The sequence below is a fragment of the Eptatretus burgeri genome, chromosome 1, assembly GCF_056783735.1.
Source record: "Eptatretus burgeri isolate ZD-2024b chromosome 1, Ebu_testis_v1, whole genome shotgun sequence".
NCBI lineage: Eukaryota > Metazoa > Chordata > Myxini > Myxiniformes > Myxinidae > Eptatretus > Eptatretus burgeri.
In genome coordinates this window covers 96,009,210-96,030,356 of record NC_140961.1, presented here as the reverse complement: position 1 = coordinate 96,030,356, position 21,147 = coordinate 96,009,210, and the positions used below count along the sequence as shown (strand labels likewise).

The following is a 21,147-nucleotide window of genomic DNA, read 5'->3' as shown; positions in this document are numbered from 1 at the left end:
AATACACCAGGGGGTTGACTCAGCCTGTCATCCTTCCGAGGTCGGCGAAATGAGTACCAGTGTACTGGGCCGGTGTATACCCCGGTTAAAATTGGTGTACCATATCCCTGTGTTGTAAGAGGCGACCAGGGTTGCGTCAGGAAGGGCATCCGGTGTAAAACATGTGCCAAATCACGATGCGGATCATACGGATGATCCGCTGTGGCGACCCCTAACGGGAGCAGCCGAAAGAAGAAGAAGAAGAAGATATATATATATATATATATATATATATATATATATATATATATATATATATATATATATATATATATATATATATATATATATAGTAGCCTGGTGTTGGCGCAGTGGTTAGGGCAGCGGCTTGGGATCCAAAAGGTCCTGAGTTCAAGCCCCGTTGGGCCACTGAATTAATGCACCAGGGGGTTGACTCAGCCTGTCATCCTTCCGAGGTCGGCGAAATGAGTACCAGTGTACTGGGCCGGTGTATACCCCGGTTAAAATAGGTGTACCATATCCCTGTGTCGTAAGAGGCAACCAGGGTTGCGTCAGGAAGGGCATCCGGCGTAAAACCTATGCCAAATCAGAATGCGGATCATAACGGATGATCCGCTGTGGCGACCCCCTAACGGGAGCAGCCGAAAGTCGAACAACAACATATATATATATATATATATATATATATATATATATATATATATATATATATATATATATATATATATATATATATATATATATATATATATATATATATATATATATATATATATATATATATATATGTATATATATATATATATATATATATATATATATATATATATATATATATATATATATATATATATCTATGTATGTATTTGAACTTTGAGAAAGTCTGAAGCAAAATAAAATCAAAGCACATGTGTTGATGTTCTCCCATTTGATCGCATCTCTAAAGGCGAATGCATTTATACTGTCCCACAGGTTTGTGCACTCTACCTTTCTTTCACACTTGACGTATTAATCTATTTAGCTCCCAAATGGGCATCATTCTGGCTGTTGGCTTATATTTTGGTCCTGCCAGTCTGTCCGTCCATCCATCGGGGGCCTCTGCTCAAAAATGACTGGATGCAATTATTTCATATTCGGCATATGTATGCAATAATATCTTGGAATGAGACATGTCAAATGGTTTTGGGATCAGAGTCAATTTGGAATTTCGGAAGTTTAAAAATATATGGGAGAGAATTGTGTTGTTTGTATATGCTTTCGTTGATCTATTATTTATTTATGTACCCTTTACCATCTTCATTACCAACAACTTTGAATTATTTATTTATTGAATTTCTATATATATATATATATATATATATATATATATATATATATATATATATATATATATATAAATGTTTACTTTGAAATATTTACTTTTTATTTACCTTTTACCTTTGTACAACATTTATTCATTTATTTGTTTAGTTATTTAAATGTAAAATCTACACATTCCATTTTTAAGGTGTAATTGGGGGCTGTGTCCTCAATGAGGAGTTGCATTGTTGTTGCATCTACTCCAGCATAGCACCAAAACAAATGAAGATTGCTAAGAGATATCTGCAAATTATGCATGCACCACAAGTTTTTACAACAACTTTTGGATGCTGAGCAATTATACACAGGGTGCGTATTCTGCTTGACACTTTGTGATGAATACTTTGGGGCAAGGTGAATGCTACATGGTCGTTGACCCTTCCTACATCCTGTGTGTTGTGCTTTTGATTCATGCAATACATTGTGCTCGTGTGCAATGTGAACGCTGCCATTGCCAATTGTATAATAGTCTCGCCTCCCTCTCCCCCTCCCAACAATTTTCCCTGAACCTCGTCCCATATCTCCTCCTGACATGTAGCCTTCCAGATTTCACCATCACTGTAACAAGATGGTCGATTGGTTGTCGATAAAGCCCACCACCAATGATGTATTTTTATGTTTGGTGAACTGTATTTTATTTTTTGTTTTTAAACATATGAAACACATCGATATAACACCATTTTGCTAAATTATGCATATACAAATGATTATCTTAAAAATTACTTTGGGTAATTTTATCATTTACAGGTGAGTGCAATCAAACATGACAGCATGCTTCATCTGTGAAGTACTGTATGCTCCACTCCTCATCGCCTTTAGCTGGCACCAGATGTCAAATTTCATTTGAATTTAATTCTCTTGAAATATAATCCAGGAAGAGACAGCAAAAAAAGCAAACATGCTACCACTGAGCTATCGAATACAATTTATGACTGATGGTAAATCATGGACTTCTTGCTTCTATCAATAAGTTCAAGTGCTTACAGAGTGGAAAGAGAGTGCATTGAGCTGAAGGCATCTGGAGAAATGGTGGTGATCTGGTTGTCATAAAGGGAGAGGAGCCGTACAGAAGTGAGCCCCACGAATGAGGCATTGTTGATGCATGTGAGTTTGTTGCTGCGTAACATCCTTTGTGATGGGGTAGGAGGGGGGGGGGGTGCACAAACAGCATGGTTGATCAAATATACAGAACATATGCTACTCGGCCTGCTTCTCATTGTGTCCTCAAGTTAGTCTGCCAGGCCACAGTCTGCTTCAAAACTGCATACCCCAGCCATTGGCACAAAGGTGGGCTGAATTCTTCAGCCATTGCTGTTCTGTGACTTTCCAAACATTCGGAAGATAAAGTGTGTGTGTGTGTGTGTGTGTGTGTGTGTGTGTGTGTGTGTGTGTGTGTGTGTGTGTGTGCATTTATGTATAGCAGGCAGTATTAAAGTTGGCCAAAAATACCTACAGCGTTTTCAACTGACGTAAGCCCTGGAACATCCCAGCTTGCACGGACTCGAGGTGGTTTCCACTTAGTTGGAGCTCTGTGATACCAGAGGCGCCCTCGAATGCACCCACTTCGATGTGCGAGATCTTGTTGTTACTTACAATCCTGGGGAGAAAGCAACAGTTGGAGATCTCCATGAGTCGAACTCATCTCATCACTTTTGAATGAACTCTCTGCTCATCAAACTGAGTTACGGAACAACACATTGGCATTTTTTTTGTTTTGCGAAATTTTGATGTCCACAAAACAACCGTTACAAGGCTTGTTGTGTGACAATGCTGGAAATACAAGTACATTTAAGATGAGTACCTAGAAGCATTTGCGATAGGTACGTGATGCCTGCGAGAGAGAGTCTCTTTGAGTAGTGAATGCGCTGTCAGTGCTTGTTCAGTGTTCACGTGACAACCGTTCTAACCCCTCCCCCCCACCACCAAAAATACAAAAATAAAGAAAATATAACAACCTGGTACCTGCCTTACTGTTCTCCCACCCCTCACATCCAAGATAATTAATTTGATAAGCTGATAATGCCATTCATGTTGTGTTATATCACAGCTGTGATGGGCCTCCTACTGTATATCTTTTATATTATTGAATGTATTTTTTACTTTACTCTCTCAGGCTCGTGGAGAACAAATACTACGTAGTAAAAGCACATCAAGTGATATTTGAGTGCATACCTTAAATGAATTGCAAGAACTTTAGCAGGCTAAGGTAAAGCAATACAATGTATGGGATTTTAACCTGGGACCTCAGCTTCCTCTGTACATATGGGATATACCAAACAGTCCATCTCAAAGCACTTGGACACAATTATACTGACAGTTGAAAACTGTTGATGAACAATTCACAACTTAAAGGGCAAACACACACTGAGTTTTGTCATTGTCTGAACTGCTATAGCGAACGTAGTGAGCTTCATACTTAACGCGTGCACATGAGATAATAGGAAACAAGAACAACAACAACACAATACCCTGGCAATTTGGAATCCGTGTCGTTGGCTATGACCCTTTTGCTTCCGGTTTTTTTTGCTTCCGGTTTTTGTCATGGGGAATGATGCATGCCGGGAGATAAAGGCATCGTCGGAGACATGAAAGACCCAAATATTAGACATGGTGTATATTTCCTCCACTGATTTTAATGAAGATATCTCCTGCATCATCAAAAAATAATTTTTTATCGTGATTTACATTATTTGATCGCTGATCCTGAATCCAGGCTGAAGTAACCGGAAATTGCGTCAAAATCATCAGCTGTGCGGCGCTTACACGTACCACGGTATAGTTGGCAAGTATACAGTTGTGAACAAGTTATAGGTAAAGTCAGAAGCGAATGTAAGAAGAATTCTACGTTCGCTTCTAGGCTTTGCTTATTCCATATTAATTAACGAGATCAGAAAAATGTAGACATGTAAACATGATAACAGGAAACAGCCATACAGCCAACAGCGAGAAGATGAATGAAAACACTGAGGTTGATTTGTAAAGATTGCTGTTCTTATTCCTGAAAGTCAAACTGATTCATCCAAAGAAAGTACAAATTGCTTTGGTCTATACTTAAGGGACATGCAATGAGAGATTGTATTACATCGCACGAGATAAACTTGAACTTCATCAAGTTTACATGAAGGAGTCATCACATCATAATCATTATTCAGACTCGACTGAACGTACGTGTCATTGAAAGATTCCAATCTTTTTCACAATGAGTGATCACATGATGGATATATGAAGCTGTTATGGTTAAAAATGCTGATGTCTCATTTCAGACACAACTTCCATCAGACAAACAGGAAGTTCCTCACAACTCACAAGCGCTTGACTTCCTTCAACTTCCGAAAAAGTCCTGCAGCTTTCAACACTGTGAGCTCATTGTTGTTGAAACGTCTGTGGGGGAAAAAAAAGATCACATACAAAAGGGTGACAATGAGTATAGTGACAATACCCCATGTGAAAATTACAACATATATTTAATCTTCAGGGATGGAGATATAATCAAGATTACCAGCTGCTTCTAAGAACACTTATTGGCAAAACACTGGCACAACACAGTGTGAACCAACAAGTGTGTGCGTTTCTCAGCCTTTTGCAGGATCAAAGTAGTTCCGTTTTTGTCACTGTCAAGGAGGTACTTTCAATTTGCATTGGAAAATATGGAGCGTCAGTCGATATTTAAGAAAATACATGATTGGGTTCGATCTGTCTGCAAGTAAGACCAGCAATTTTATGGCAAAAGTGGACAAAATGATCTACAATGGCAAATTACACTTTCATGGCAATGTTGTAGAAATAGCAGCAACTGGCCAAGATTTACAACTCGGTCTGTGAAACTATTCAATGAGCGAATCAAAACAAGCATGAAATGGTTTAAACAGTGTTTAATCCACATTTATAAAATAAACCGAATCGAAGACTAGCGGAAAGATCCTTCGTCACAAATCTCGAAGACATAAGCAATGACAAAACACTTACAGGTCTGTAGTGTAGAGAGGAATCTGGCCACGGATCTTGGTTAGCCGTTGGCCTGAGCAGTCAACCATGGTGTCTTCACAACGACAGTTATCAGGGCACAACATGTCCATGAAGCAAGAGCCACCAGCATGGCCATGTTGACCCTCCGTTCCTACAGGGGTAGTTAAGATCATTGCAAAACAGGCATGATGCCTCCACGGAAGGACAATAGCAAAAGGAAAACACATTTCCTTCAAACAATCACTCCTAATTGAACAGGATTACGACCACAATTGCACTTGACAATTATTTTATGCTTTGTTTTTATGCAGTATTTTGCATCACTTAAAAAGCTCGGGATATTGTTGATGATAAAAGAAGCTGGTGAAGCGGTTCAAGCGAATGCTTCCCAACCAGCCAAAAACACATACAAAGCAAAGACAAGAAAACCATAAAAATACTCCAATAGATTAAACCACCATAGCCCTTCCTACATCAAAGGTTTATAATGTGACAGAATCATGAGCTGACATTATTTTTGAGCTGAGGATCTGCAAAGTAAATATGGCAAAAAAAAAAACAAAAACAAAACAAAGAGTCTCAGTGTGCACGTGTGTGTGACAACAAGGCGCAGCCTGCCGCGGTGCTTGACAGAACCACGGTGTTCCTATACCTCGCCATCGCATGGTTAGATCAAGCACAAGGGCAAGCCACGCAGAGCTTGCGTTGAATCAGTCCAGGAGGCTGGCCTGAGGAATGAGTGCAGGCAACAGCGATGATAAAAGCAGAAAGTGAGGATTGAAGGAGCAGGTGAGTATTGCAGGTATGTGTGGTGCCATAAAGTTTTTATCCTCAGCTTGCACATCTTTATTTGCTTTAACAAATTATTGTCCGGTTTTCAAGCCGATTCCTTTGATCATATCAGCAAAATTTGACTTTTTTTTTCTTTGGGAGGAACATACCTGGGAGAGTATACTTCTCCTTAGCTGAAAGAAGAAAACAATACAGGAGTTACAAAAAGTAAGCAGCACATTAAAATGATGACATTGACAGCTGGCCTTATATAATATTGAGAGGAGACTTTGTATGCAGATATAAATAATAAGAAGAAATATATTGGATGGCTAAATACCGGAGCATCGCATCTTTCTGCTTTTGATCTGCCCAATGCGCTTGTTTGCAAGACGTCTTGGGCTGGCGCAACGAGTGCCACTCGTCTCAATAGGGTTTGTGTGCAGGTACTCAGCAAGCCAGCGCAGGTGGCAGTCACAAATGAGAGGGTTCTGGGCCAGGTGCCTATTTTAAAGAGGGTAGAACATCGGGTATGAGTTAAAATCAAAGGCACGCTTGAAAAATAGTCCTTTTTATGGATTTTTTTTTTTAGTTCCGATACCATGAGAATTTTCAATAGCAGTTGAAATACATCCAAAGGAAAAGGCAGTAACAAGCATTTAACTCGGTGTGGGATTTAAATTGTGCCCAATCTATCACAGTTTTCACAGAAAGTTGTGTTGGAAAATAAGAGTTCTGTTTTATCATGCACATGTACAGTAGGTCATTCGAGCCATCGGTTGTTACCAATCGAGGTTTTACAACTCTAAACAATTGCAGAAAAGAGCTCTGGTCATATAAAAGGAGAGTGAAGACAAGGCCTGGCAGTTTCCCAAAATGTTCACATTCAAAAATAAATTTTCATCAGATTGTGCTCACAGCGTTTTCATGTGACGAAGAGGGTTGAAGGTTCCCTTGCCCAGAGTTTGCAGCTTGTTGTCATACAGGGACAGGAGCTGCAGGTTCTGCAGATGTTCGAATGCGTCGATGCGGATGCAGCTTATCTTGTTTGCATTCAGTAACCTGTCAGCCATGAGATGATTAGCTCATGAAGGTATTGCTCTTGAGCTCCAAGATCTCAATTTTTATCTTGCCAAAACGAAGTTTTTGCAAGATATGTAAGTCAGCTCGGATGTTTTTTTATATTATTTTATTTTTTTGTCTGTAATCACGTATAAAAAATATTGCAGAGCACAGTTATCATTGGAAATTTTTGTAACTTCGCATATCAGAGGCCTATAGAGGTCCCTTTCAGCGCATAAAAATTTGAAGGTCAAGGTCAAAGGTCAAGGTCACTTTGTCGCAAATCAGTGGAGTCGACGAAACCCTTATTTTTTGAGTAATTTTGATCGGATCGTCTTCAAACTTCATGGGAATATAGTTCATGGTCTGGCGCTCAGCTGATTAATTTTTGGTGGCGATTGGCCTTGACCTTCATGGTTAGCACCTGAGGTCAAACATATTTGACCCCAAGGTCAAATTTTCAAGTTTTAGGAACCATATCGTGTAGTACCTCAAATTGAACACCTCGATGAGTGCTTTCTAGATATGTCAAGCTTGAGACATTATGACGTCATTTGGTGACGTTATGAGGCAAACGCATATTTTTCATGGTTACTCTAGAACGATTCTCATCGGAATCTCTCGTCGGCAGATATTCCTCAAGGAGTCGCTCCTGGTGGATAGCAGCTCTGTTCACCTCAGTGTGACCTTAAAGAAGTCACACGTGGTCACCTATTGGCAAGATACGGGTCACCCTGCGGGTGACACTGGTTTTTTTTTTAGTTAATTAATTATAAGATTCCAACAACAAAGTTTTGAAATCAGTTTCTTCATTTGACGAATATGCTTGCAGGTGTATTAGATATGAATGAACAAGATAGCAAAGCACAATATAACTAATATTTCCTTAACAAAAGCTCAGAAACAATGAAATGGTCAAAGAAGAGCTGCTGATTATTATCTTGAAGAACATAAAACAAAATTGTGATTTTTCTAAAGTTCAAAAAATAAAGGGAACATGTATTTTGTAATCCTTTTATGATTGCCTACAGTATATAACTAAAGTACTGTGAATAGTACGAAGCACTACCAGTATATTTTTGAATAGTTGTACTCATAAGGCAGAGGGAAATAATGTTTATTTAAAAAAAATGTTTTTTGTTGCGTGTTTTTATTCCACTAATTTCATGATAATTGCTCCTGCATATGAGTGACTCCATACAGTCACACTTTACGTTGGCCTCTGCTGCGCACGTTTGGAGGATCTGTGTGTTCCACAACTAATATGAGGCAGCATTGTTGTACCATCTTGCGAGCAGTTGCTTTCTGTGGCTGAACCTTGCTGCCAGAAGTTCCAATCATAATGAAAATCTCCAGCACTTGAGACAAGGAGATCCCCTTTGACATGGAAATAACCTCATCATTATCAGTGTGGGCCTCAGTATTACTCTCTCTCTCGTCTGCCTGTGTAAGGTAGGGTCAGACCTTCATGGTTTTGGCCCAATAAAATACTGCCTTGATGTCAAGGGCAGTAAAACTCACCTCTCTCCTAGCATTCAGCACTTGGGGCACCTCAGGTCAAACCAATGCTGTGACCAAGTCTGGAACGTAATGTTTTTTACACAAGTTCAATTTGACATCGACGGGGCAATCATTTACACAAGGTACTCAATGATGGATAGTGTCAATGTTTAGTTACCTCATTCTTCAAATTTGCTAATGATTGAGAGGAAGATGGTTGGATGGTATTTGATTGGATTGAACTTTTTTTCTATTCTTGTGAATGAAATGAAAAATACCTATGAATTTTCCCACATTGTTTGGCAGATACAAGTGCTGTCTTTGCACTGCCTCTTTATGGGAGGGAAGCAGGTCACACAGTGCCAGACATGTATCGGTAAAGCAAATAAGGTTTTAGGTTGTATTCGGAGGGGTTTCGTTTTTAAATCAAAAGAGGTGGTGTTAGCATTGTGCAGGAATTTAGTGAGGGCCACATCGAGAATAGCTCTGGTCACCAAAGTTCTGGAAGGACATCGATGCCACAGAGAGGGTTCAGCGCAGGGCTACTAGATTGATTCCGGGCCGAGCTAGACTTAGCTGTGAGGAGCGACTGAAGGAGACGGGGCTTTATACACCCGAAAGGAGGCGGTTACGAGGAGATATTATAGAGATGTTTAAGATCATGAAAGGTATCAATAAAATAAGTGTAGATGAATTATTCAACAAAGTAGACAATGATAGGACCAGGGACCATAGCTTGAGAGCAAAGAAGAGGAGAGTTAATATGGTAGAAAGGCAGGGATCTTTTACTCAGAGAGTAGTCAATGCATGTGATGGTCTCCCTGGAAAGGTAGTGGCAGCAGAAAAAGTAGATAAGTTTAAATTGGAATTAGATGGGTACCTGGAAGTTATGGAGATAGAGGGGTATAGGGATGTTGGCTGGACTTTCAGGTATCTTGAGCATTGATGGGTGATTGTGTGCATGTGTACGGAGTGCTGTTGGTGGGGGTCTCGCCAAGGGGTGTTGTGTGGTCGATGTTATATGCTTTTTAAGCAAGCTCACACCCCCTCCCCTGAGGAGGAATTTTTTTTTTGCAAAAGCTACAAATACTTGAAAATTTTAAAAAATTAAATGAAATAAAAACCCACAAAACATATTAACAAAATAATAAATTTTGTATTTTCTTCTTTGGATCTTATGTTGATAAATTAGTATGGTGTTGATGTCGTGCAAGCATGATGGGCTGAATGGCCTCCATCTGTGTCTGATTTCTTGGTATTTCCTTGTATTAGCCAACACTAATGATAAAAGACAGATTTGCACACACTTGACTCTCAAGGTTGACGGTTTGTTTTTGGAATAAGAATCCAAAACAAGCTGCCTTACAAAGCCTGCTTCATTGTCTGTACCTGAAAGGTAACGCTCTTTCCATGTGGTCTGTTTGGCCTATTTAAAAAATAAATCAGCATTGCCTCAATAACAGCTCCAATCTACAGTACAGGTAAAATTATCCATATTTCCCTGGAAGTGCTAGAATTTAATTTATAAGATCCTACAAGGTTTAAGATAAAGGACAACAAAAAATTTTTACCGACCGTTTGAAGATATGACAAAAACAGAGGACAAGAATGAATGAAGATGGAAGCCAATTTCAGAGGTAGAAGAAAGGAGGCAAAGGCATTCAAATTACTGTATATAAATATTAATACTTGTAGTGGGGCAACTTAGCTAAATATAGCATAACAATTGTGCATTTTGTGAGGAAAGCACCAAATTTGGCACACTAGTAGCCTATCATATTATGAACAGATTTGGATATTGGGCCATCTCAAAATTTTTGATGTCAGTGGAAAATGGCTGCCACAGCCATCAGTGGCTCAATTTGAGATGGCCCAATATCCAAATCTGTTCATAATATGATAGGCGACTGGTGTGCCAAATTTGGTGCTTTCCTCACAAAATGCACAATTGTTATGCTAAGTTGCCCCACTATTGGTATGTCTGATTCAGTAGAAACGTGTCTGGAGAAGAAAGAAGTGTGGGCTTTGCAATGAGAGATTGCAAGGAGTTTTGATTGGGTGAATGAAATGAGATGTGTCATTTTGCTGAGAACAGATTTATTTTATAAAGATTGTAGGTTTACCAAGGCAGTAGAAACTCCTTACTCACAACTCACAAGAATCGTCTGAAAAAAGGGTCGAAATTCACCACAAAGTCTTTCTACCTTTACCAGATTTTTCCTTACCCCTCTCTTGAGGATGTGGAAAGTTGTCAGTCCGAAGTATAAAAGACAATTAACAAAATTATCGTAAACTAGCGAAGAACTCATCCTTATGGATGAAATAATTCCCTCAAAATTACGGATGGGATAGTTTCAACAGAATTGGCGTATTGTGGTACGTTTACAACCAGGCTCCGTCGGTATCGATTTTTTTTTCCCGATATCGATCTGCCGGTGGGCTCCTACCAGTATATACCGTTATATCGATATTAAAAATAATAATAATAAATAATAATAATAATAATAATAATATTTTTTCACGCAGGTTCAAAAAATACGCAATGGTCCATTCATGCATGATGTACACATCATTGACATGGTAATTTTACATGTATAAGTAAAATTATAGTATTCCCACATGGGGCTTTTTTCCCCAATAATGAGAACGGTGTTTTACTTCCAACTTCAAATTGTATAAAAAATGATTTTGGTTTCAAGAGAGATCAGGTCAGGCCATGATCCATCGCTATGTAGGATCACCATGTTGGTATGACAATTGAAGATCGCAGTACCGGTATGACGATACCAGTATCACTTCATTCTGAAATCGCATCATACTGGTATGACTATCGTGGATCGCCATGTCGGTAAGGCCTAAGTCACATTTGCTCTACGGCGAGGATATGGCGGCCGTACGCCCTCTGAATTGACAGAAACGTGTGGCGGCCGCAGAGTTTCTGAGGTGGCCTCATGGTGGCGCTACGCCGTTTGGCTATATTTTACAGGTTGTAAGGTCGCCGTGGAATTATAGCGCGGAGTTATAACTTTTTTCATTTCTACCTTCGCCGTAGCAATTCGACAAGCCGAAAAAAAAAATTGGGGAAAAAAAATTAACCCATTCGTTACTGTCCGTCTGGCCGCACGTTCGCCTTTGAGCCCCCCTGCGGTCGCCTTGCATGCAACTTGCGTCTGCCTTGAAAATTCTATGGCCGCCGCAGGAATGCCCTAAGGTCACCGTGCGACATCAAATCAAAGACCGTATGGCAACCCCACATTTTCGGTCTCCACAATTTCTAAATACGCCGTGCGGCTCCCCGAAAAATAAAAACATATGTGACTGCGACATTGTGTGACCGTGGAAATCCTGCGGCCGCCATATAATTGCTAGTGGCCGTAGATTTTGGAGACCCCACGGCCGCCGTGGCAAGTGTGACCTCGGCCTAATCAGCACAGGCTTTCCAAAGCACATCCGATTCATAAAAGAATAATTGCTTTAACAACAGCCACGAGGGCAAAGAAAAACGGAATTGCTTGTATGGTTCTCAGATGTTGATGGTTAAAAGTTAAAACCGACTGTACTTGCTTCCTGGCATGTCTGGACGTCAAACGTTCCATTCCACTGCTCCAAGTGTAGCCGAGACGCCGAGTGCATAAAATATTTTAAATTCATGTACGATATATATATAAAGATTGTACAAATCTTTCTTTGATTTGTTCGGGATATACCGGGGTTGTTTTTCAAACCGACTTTTTTTCGGTATCCCGGTATATTCAGAATTCCAATACCGGTATAACCGGTACATCGCTGGACACTACTTACAATACCATCTCCCACTGGGAGTAGTGCTATGCTGTAGATATTTACAGAGAGATTTGGGGTCTCCCCTACCTTAAAACCACCTAAAACCTTCCCTTGCACACCCCAAGTACACCCACCATTAGAAAACTCATTCTGCCCAGCAGTTTAATAGTACATGAAAGTCGAACACACAAACAAACAGCCTTTTTTAAATTATGGATTGTACCAGTGGGGCAGCTTGTAGAATGCAGGCAGATACTGTGGTGCATCGTCTGTGCATGACATATCTATATATATATATATATATATATATATATATATATATATATATATATATATATATATATATATATATATATATATATATATATATATATATATATATATATATATATATATGTATGTATAGGTTCTGGGGGGGTTCTGGGTGCTTTGCGGGATCCCGAAGAGTTGTGGAGTGCCTTCAAGACTACCGTCCTTGATGTTGCCGGAAGATGTCCTGGAACTCACTGTAGGGCGAAAAAGAATTTTGTCTCTCAAGGGGCACTGTATACCGTTGAGCAGAGACACAGGGCCAGGCTGAATGGCAGAGCTGAGCTGTTCAGGAAGCTGAGGCATCAAACTCAGGGTGGACAAAGAGGCCTATGTATGAGGAATCTGTGAGAGGGTAGAGCATCACCTGTGGTCAAGTGAATATCGTCCTAATTCCAGGGGTATTCGCATATTGCGTTCCTCCAAGCCCATCCTCCGGTGTACTGCAGTTAGAACAGAGGGTGGTGGGCTCTTGGCAGAGGAGTCCGAAGTGAAGGCGCGCTGGGCTGGTTACTTTCAGCGGCTGTACCAGGCAGATCCACCAGCTGTCAAGTTGGATGTCAGGGGTGTTACTATCCTTATTGCTGACACTCCAATCAACTGTGGTCCACCTTCACTTGTGGAAACACAGGCTGTGGTGAACCGCTTGAAATGGGGTAAAGCTTCTGGGATCTGAGGCATCCCAGCTGAATTTCTCAAGGCTGGTGGAAATGCTGTACTCATGTCGTTGTATGAAGTTCTGTGCTCTGCCTGGAACACAGGCATTATCCCAACTGACTGGAAGAGGGGCCTTGTTGTCCCTCTCTGGAAAAGGAAGGGTGATCGTCAGGACTGCAACAACGACCGAGAGGTGACGCTGCTCTCAGTGCCAGACAAGGCCTTTGCTCGGATAATTCTTGAGAGGCTTCGCCACCATCTGCTTGAGCACCAGCATCCAGAGCAGTCAGACTTAACACCAAAGACGTCAACGATTGACCGTATCCTTGCTCCTCGGGTCTTCATCGAACGCAGACGAGAGTCATGGCAGGTGGTCTAGCCTATGTTGATCTCTGTAAAGCATTTGAGTAAATGAATCGGGATGTCATCTGGAGGATTCTTGGCCTTCGTGGGGTGCCACCAAAATTGATCAATCTGATGTCTGAACTATACTCTGGAACTGAGAATGTTGTGAGATGTGGTGATACCATCTCTGACTTATTTCCAGTTGTTACTGGAGTTTGTCATGGGTGCGTACTGGCCCCCACACTTTCAGCACTTGTCTGGACTGGATTCTGGGGAGAATGTTCGAGAGATCAAGCTGCCGTGCATGGTTTGGGAATGTCAAGATCTCTGACCTTGATTTTACAGATGATGCAGTCATCTTTGCGGAGACTCGAGATATCCTTTTGGGGGCCCTCGAGGTGCTGAATGAAGATTCAGAGCCACTGGGATTACGGGTTTCCTGGGTCAAAACTAAGATCCAGGCTTTCAGTGACAATTTGGACACTGCTTTCCTATCTGTACCTGTTTGTGGTGAGGATGTTGATTTGACGGAGAGTTTCACTTACATCGGCAGTGATATTCATGCCTCTGCTGGCTGTGAGCCAGAGGACAACAGACATCTGGGTTGGGCCTGGGGGAGTCATGCATTCACTGGATCAATGGGTGTGGCGCTGCTGGTACCTGTGTGGGAGGATGAAAGTCTGAGTCTTCAGATCCTTGGTGCTTCCAGTCTCGCTCTATGGATGTGAGACTTGGACACTGACCAGCGTTCTGAGTTGGAGACTTAATTCCTTTGGTACCAGGTCTCTTCAGAGAATCCTTGGCTATTGCTGGATGTACTTTGTGTCCAACGAGCCATTGCTGAGAGAGCCTCAAATGAGATTTGTTACCTGCAAAATCCGTGAGTGTCAGTTGCGGCTGTATGGACACGTGGCTCGCTTTCCTGACGTTGATCCTGCTCACCAGATTCTCTCAGCGAGGGAGTCTCGTGAGTGGAGGAGGCCAATGGGTCGACAATGTGCTTTGTGGTTGCAGCAGGTTGATCAGCATCTCGATGAGATGGGGATGGGCCAGGCATTGCCTGGGGGGGGGGAGGGGGGTGGCCAGATAGAGGCCCCTGGAGCACCGGCAGAAAATGGATGCAGCAACGCGCTGCTCCGCCGCCTGCTCCCATACATGACCCTAACCTGAATCAAACTGACTTAATTCTTGTAGCTGTTCCCACGTTGCACATTGTTGACCACAGAACCAATATGAGTTATCATCATGCTTGGTATTCATCTTTCCTTTTGAATGCATTGATTGAACTTAGATTATTAACGATTGTGGAATGGGGTGTTGGAGAAATCGCGATTTTTGTCTGGTCTCAGATGATGCCTTCAGGGGTAGGCAAAACAACGTTGTGAAGCATGAATTTATCAAATAGTGCAGCAGGATGTTGAAAGACTGTGCATTGTAATGCGAGTGATTTCCCATTTCCAAAAAAACCCAGAAATTCTGTTTTGTGTTCTCTCTGGGTGTCTCCCCAAGACTCTTCCAAGGGTGCGAGCCCAAGCATACTTCGTCCAGCTTCGTGTCTCCACCCATCTTTGTAGGTGGCATTTCTGGGCTGTGTATTTTGCCACCAGGGAAATGCAGGAATGCCGGGAATAATAAAATCGAATTTTCTAATGATTGCTTCTTTTGATGTTTTTTGTGAAATATTTTGGTAATCTCGTCTGTATTTCAGCAATTTCCTAACTTGGGGTTCTGTTTGCATTCAACTTGTCAGGACAAAGTGATCATTTTATGCAGCAATATGGATCATCACAGCAGGGTTACTTTTCATTAACTAAAACATGTTCTGAATGTTGTGATTGTCATAAGCAAAGCTTTGTTATAACCAGAGTGCCTGAAACAGAGATCTGACTGCATATGTAAACATACCATATTTAAAATACTGATGTGCACTGTAATATATATGACTTCACACCATCTGTCAATGTCAAATGTTTCCAACTTCCAAGTATTATAAACCATCAATTAATGACAAAGCCTGGTGTTGGCTTACTGGTTAAGGTGGCTGGTTTAAGATCTTAAGGTCTTGAGTTTAAGCCCCTGTCTGTTGTACTGTTGAATTAACACCAGGTGAGTTGACCCAGCCTGTCATCTTTCTGAAGTCGGGAAAATGAGTACCAGCTTACTGATAACAGGGGTATTGCATCAGTGGCACAGCCGCACCCCCAGAAAATGATGCAGCCAAGCAGTCATAGGCTGCATTTGAATGAAGAAATAAACAAATGACAAAAACCCACAGACACTTCTCAAATCATACTTCCATCAAACCTGGAAACACATGTGAGCAATCATGCTTGCGAAAGATCATGTGACCCTCCGTGAGCAGGAGTGAATCGCCACTGGCTGAGTTTTTTTCATGCATTTTTGTGGATGGATATTTATGGACAGTTTTTTTTCCCTGGAATATTGGCTTCGCATAGTATCAGTATTCAAAATTGCAACTTTCTAACCCATCTCGCATATTTTCAAATAAATAAATAAATATAGACATATATTTATGTGTATTATATATAACTAGTGCGGGCCCGTAGGTGCGTGCCCGTAGGTGCGTGCCAGTATGTGCAGCTTCATTCCTTCGCTCTCGTAAACGACGACTGGATTCGGGCATTATTTCAATGAGATCGGACCAACCGTATCATAAATGGCCATAACTTGGGAAACACCTGGGAAACATACTCTGGTCCCCAGCGTCAATTGTGACGTCATATCAAACGAAGAAGAAGAATTTTGATGCACTCTCTCCCCCCCTCTCTCCCCCCGAGTCTCACCCCTCCTCTCTCTCCCCCCTCTCTACCCCCCCTCTCCCACCCTTCCTCTCTCCCCCCTCCTCTCTCGCCCTTCTTTCTCACCCCCACTCTCACCCCCTCTCACACCCCCTCTCCCGTCCCCCTCTCTCGCCACCTCCTCTCTCCCCCTCTCTTGAATTGCGACGCCCCCCTCTCTCTCACCCCCTCTCTAACCCCCTCTCTCCCTCCCCTCTCTAACCCCCCTCTCTCCCTCCCCTCTCTAACCCCCTCTCTCCCTCCCCTCTCTTGCCCCCTCTCTCCCCCTCTCTCCCCCCTCATCTCTCGCTCCTCTCTCTGTAAATGTATTCACAAATGTCGACCAAGCACAACAATTAATTCAAACCTTGGGAAAAAACAGCTTTCAAACCCTTGGGAAACACTTGGGAAAAAGCTGAAACAGATGAAGAACGATATCAAACCTTGAAAAGGCACATACTCAGGTCCCCAGCGTCGATTGTGACGTCATAACAAACGAAGAAGAATAATTGTGATGTCAATCGTGCAAAAAAAAAAAAAAATAATTGTGACGTCATACCAAACGAAGAAGAAGAATAATTGTGATGTCAATCGTGCAAAAAAAAAATTAATTGTGACGTCATAGCACCGTGTCCTGTCATTGGTTGACAGACATTATTGGTCGTTATTGGTTGACAGACATTGGTCATTGTATCACGTTATTCTTTTTATTACTGCCAATTATTGTGCTATTATTATTATTATTATTATTAATATGCTGTTATCATTATTCTGAGATATCTTTGGGAAAAAATGGCATGATAAGGTGGAACGACACTTCAGCTGCGATATATACACCTTTCCAACACTGAAAAAAAGCAATAAAATGGCCGTAACTTGGGAACCGCTCGTCCGATTAATATCAAACCTTGAAAAAGCACATCCGAGGGTCCCCGGCAATATTCCTGGCAAGTTTCAATCAGATCGGACCGGTGGTCATCGATAAACGGCGGTCGCAGACACACACACACACACACACACACACACACACACACACACACACACACACACACACACACACACACATTGCTGGGATTATAGATAGATAATTAAAAAATATATATATATATATATATATATATATATATATATATATATATATAAATATATTTTGTGAATGGTGGAGAAAAAACTAAATATATTCAGGTTAAAAAATGATTGTCATTATAGTACATTGGAGATTGTAAATACAGAAGGGATATACGAGAGAGGGAAAAGGAAAAGTCCTTGGCTTGAAATTAGGAGTTCTAAAAGAATTAAACATTTGCTCACAATGAAATCCCTGTATGCAGAAGTAAACACAAGGGCACAGTGAATAATTTCTTCTTTTCAAAGCTCGGTTGCTGTTATTTTTGCAAAATGGTTATTCATTGAAAAAACATGGTAAAACCCAAAGAAAGTAAGCAGTTTTAAAACTTCAAGGTGCTGTAAAGCTATCCTGTTCCTTTTGCTGTTGCCTTGGCCCCAGAATTTTTCAAAGTCATCATTAACCTGAGTTGGGATGAAAGGAATACACCTCATAAAGTCGATGACATATAGTCACCGTGTGGGGTGGTTTAAATTGATGGGAAGGCTGGCCGGCAGGACACCGGGCCTAACCCTGGGTATGATGATCCAAACTCACCCGCAGGCAAAGGCATGGTCGAACAGAAGCACTTTCACGCTGGGCAGGGTGGTGGTGATTAGGTTTAGGGATACAGAATGCTCCATTCCACTGGATAGAGGGTGGAAAAGCTCTCCATGGTGGCTAACTTTTCATCAACAACCTACTGCTCAGGAACTAATGTAGATTAATGCTTCAATCTTTGCTATGCTGCTTAATTGTGCTTGGAGGGAGAGAAGGCCAAAACAAATTTCCTTTTACAGATATATATATATATATATATATATATATATATATATATATATATATATATATATTAAAGAAGACCCACCCACATCTCACCTGTGAATGGAAGGAATAGCCAATCAGCTCTCGCCTAATTAACTAAACCCAGGTGGCGAGGATTACATAATTGACACCTTCCACACTCCTTGAGCCAAAGAAGCTGCATAAAGCAACCCAAGAAGGCAAACACAAGGTAAGCACTTTGCTGTTTCAAACCCTTCCCAGAGTTCCTTTACAGCCATAAAGACATTCACACATAGCACATACATGAGAATCCCAATGCCACACACACCCTCAGCTGCCGGACTGGTTTCATCACTTAATGGCGAATCAGTGAGAGCACAGACAGCAATGCATACCAATGAGGCTCCAAAGCAAGTACCACGTGCACACATCATAAGCAGTCGATATATAAATAAAACAAAGACCCACCCACATTTCTCATCTGTGAATGGAGGGAATAGCCAATCAGCTTTCACCAAACGAAGTAAACCCAGGTGGCTGGGATTATATAAATAATTGACACCTCCCACACTCCTCCTTCGATACATCCATTGGGACCATACTCAGTGCAGAGCATTGGTGCTGCCGAAGCAGTCTCTTTGGCGATTGGGCACAAACCAGGACAGGTCACCACTCCAACACAGGATACCAGCAAGCTGGTACTCATTTTGCCGACCTCAGAAGGATGACAGGCAGATTCAACCCCACCAACCCCACCAAATTCAAAAGCTGAGTGGGATTTGAACTCAGAATCCTAGGATCCCAAGACCACCTCCCCAACCATGAAGCCAACATCAGGCATACACTCATCCAGCTATTCCATAATTAAAAAAAAAAAAAAATAAATTAAAAAAAATATATATATATATATATGTATATACATACAGACATACAAATATACACATGTATACATGTATACATATATAAATAAATTTATACATATATATATATATATATATATATATAAATATATATTATTTGTACATATGTTTATATATATATATATATATACACATATATGTATATATTTGTGTATAATATATATATATATATATATATATATATATATATATATATATATATATATATATATATATATATATATATATATATATACATATATATATATATATATATATATATACATATATATATATATATATATATATATATATATATATATATATATATATATATATATATATATATATATATATATACATATATATATATATATATATATATATATATATATATATATATATATATATATATATATATATATATATATATATATATATATATATATATATATATATATATATATATATATATATATATATATATATATATATATATATATATATATATATATATATATATATATATATATATATATATATATATATATATATATATATATATATATATATATATATATACATATACATATACATATACATATATATATACATATATATATATATATATATATATATATATATATATATATATATATATATATATATATATATATATATATATATATATATATATGTGTATAGCCTGGTGTTGGCGCAGTGGTAAGGGCAGCGGCTTGGGATCCAAAAGGTACTGAGTTCAAGCCCCGTTGGGCCACTGAATTAATACACCAGGGGGTTGACTCAGCCTGTCATCCTTCCGAGGTCGGCGAAATGAGTACCAGTGTACTGGGCCGGTGTATACCCTGGTTAAAATAGGTGTACCATCTCCCTGTGTCGTAAGAAGCGACCAGGGTTGTGTCAGGAAGGCCATCCGGCGTAAAACATGTGCCAAATCACGATGCGGATCATACTGATGATCTGCTGTGGCGACCCCTAACGGGAGCAGCCGAAAGAAGAAGAAGAAGATATATATATATATATATTATATATATACACACACACACACACACACACACACACACACACACACACACACACACACACACACACACACACACACACACACACACACACACACACACACACACACACACACACACCTAGGGATTTCACATTGGGATGAGTCACCTAGGGTTTTAGAAATTAAATAACATTTCTGTTTTTTAAAAATGTGTTTTTCTTTTCTTTTCAGAATTTGGATTTGCATTTGGAAATGACCCATGGAAAAATTCACAACTGAACAAAGAACCAAAATCGTGGAATTTTATTTTAAATGTCATCGATCAATTATTCTCACCCAAAGAGCATGCTGCCGACACTTCAATGTCAGAAAACCACTTTCAGATTTCATGATTCGTCGGTTGATTCAACGTTTTGAGCAATATGGGTCAGTAAGTGACTTGCCATGATCTGGAAGACCACGTTCAGTCCATTCGCAGATTAATCATGAACGTGTACTGGACAGTGTTCAAGAAGAACCAGGAACATCGATCCGCAGACGTTCTGACCAGTTGGGGATGTCTCGGATGTCACTGTATGGCATACGAAGAAATGAATTGCACCTGTACCCATACAAAGTGCAATTGGTGCAAAAGTTGAAACTGACTGATCATTGACAATTGTTAAATTACTCAGTCCAAATTCAGAGGTTGGTTAATGAAGAAAACGAATTTGTTCTTGGAAAATTTCTTGGCCATCACGTTCTCCTGATTTGACGCCTCCCGATTATTTTCTTTGAGGTTAC

At 40.2% G+C, this 21,147-nt stretch overlaps 1 protein-coding gene across 4 annotated transcripts in view; it reads right to left on the bottom strand.

The window, feature by feature from the left end:
- LOC147034994 (slit homolog 2 protein-like) overlaps positions 1-21,147 on the bottom strand; it is a 473,672-nt gene that overhangs the window by 98,355 nt on the left and 354,170 nt on the right. For all 4 annotated transcript variants that reach the window (XM_085892213.1, XM_085892231.1, XM_085892209.1 and 1 more), the window contains exons 13-19: positions 7,015-7,158; positions 6,437-6,600; positions 6,267-6,290; positions 5,326-5,476; positions 4,666-4,740; positions 2,813-2,956; positions 2,344-2,487 (exon numbers count right to left, since the gene is read on the bottom strand). In XM_085892213.1, the coding sequence (XP_085748339.1) occupies positions 2,344-2,487; positions 2,813-2,956; positions 4,666-4,740; positions 5,326-5,476; positions 6,267-6,290; positions 6,437-6,600; positions 7,015-7,158 (846 nt within the window). The remainder of the gene's footprint in view (positions 1-2,343; positions 2,488-2,812; positions 2,957-4,665; positions 4,741-5,325; positions 5,477-6,266; positions 6,291-6,436; positions 6,601-7,014; positions 7,159-21,147) is intronic.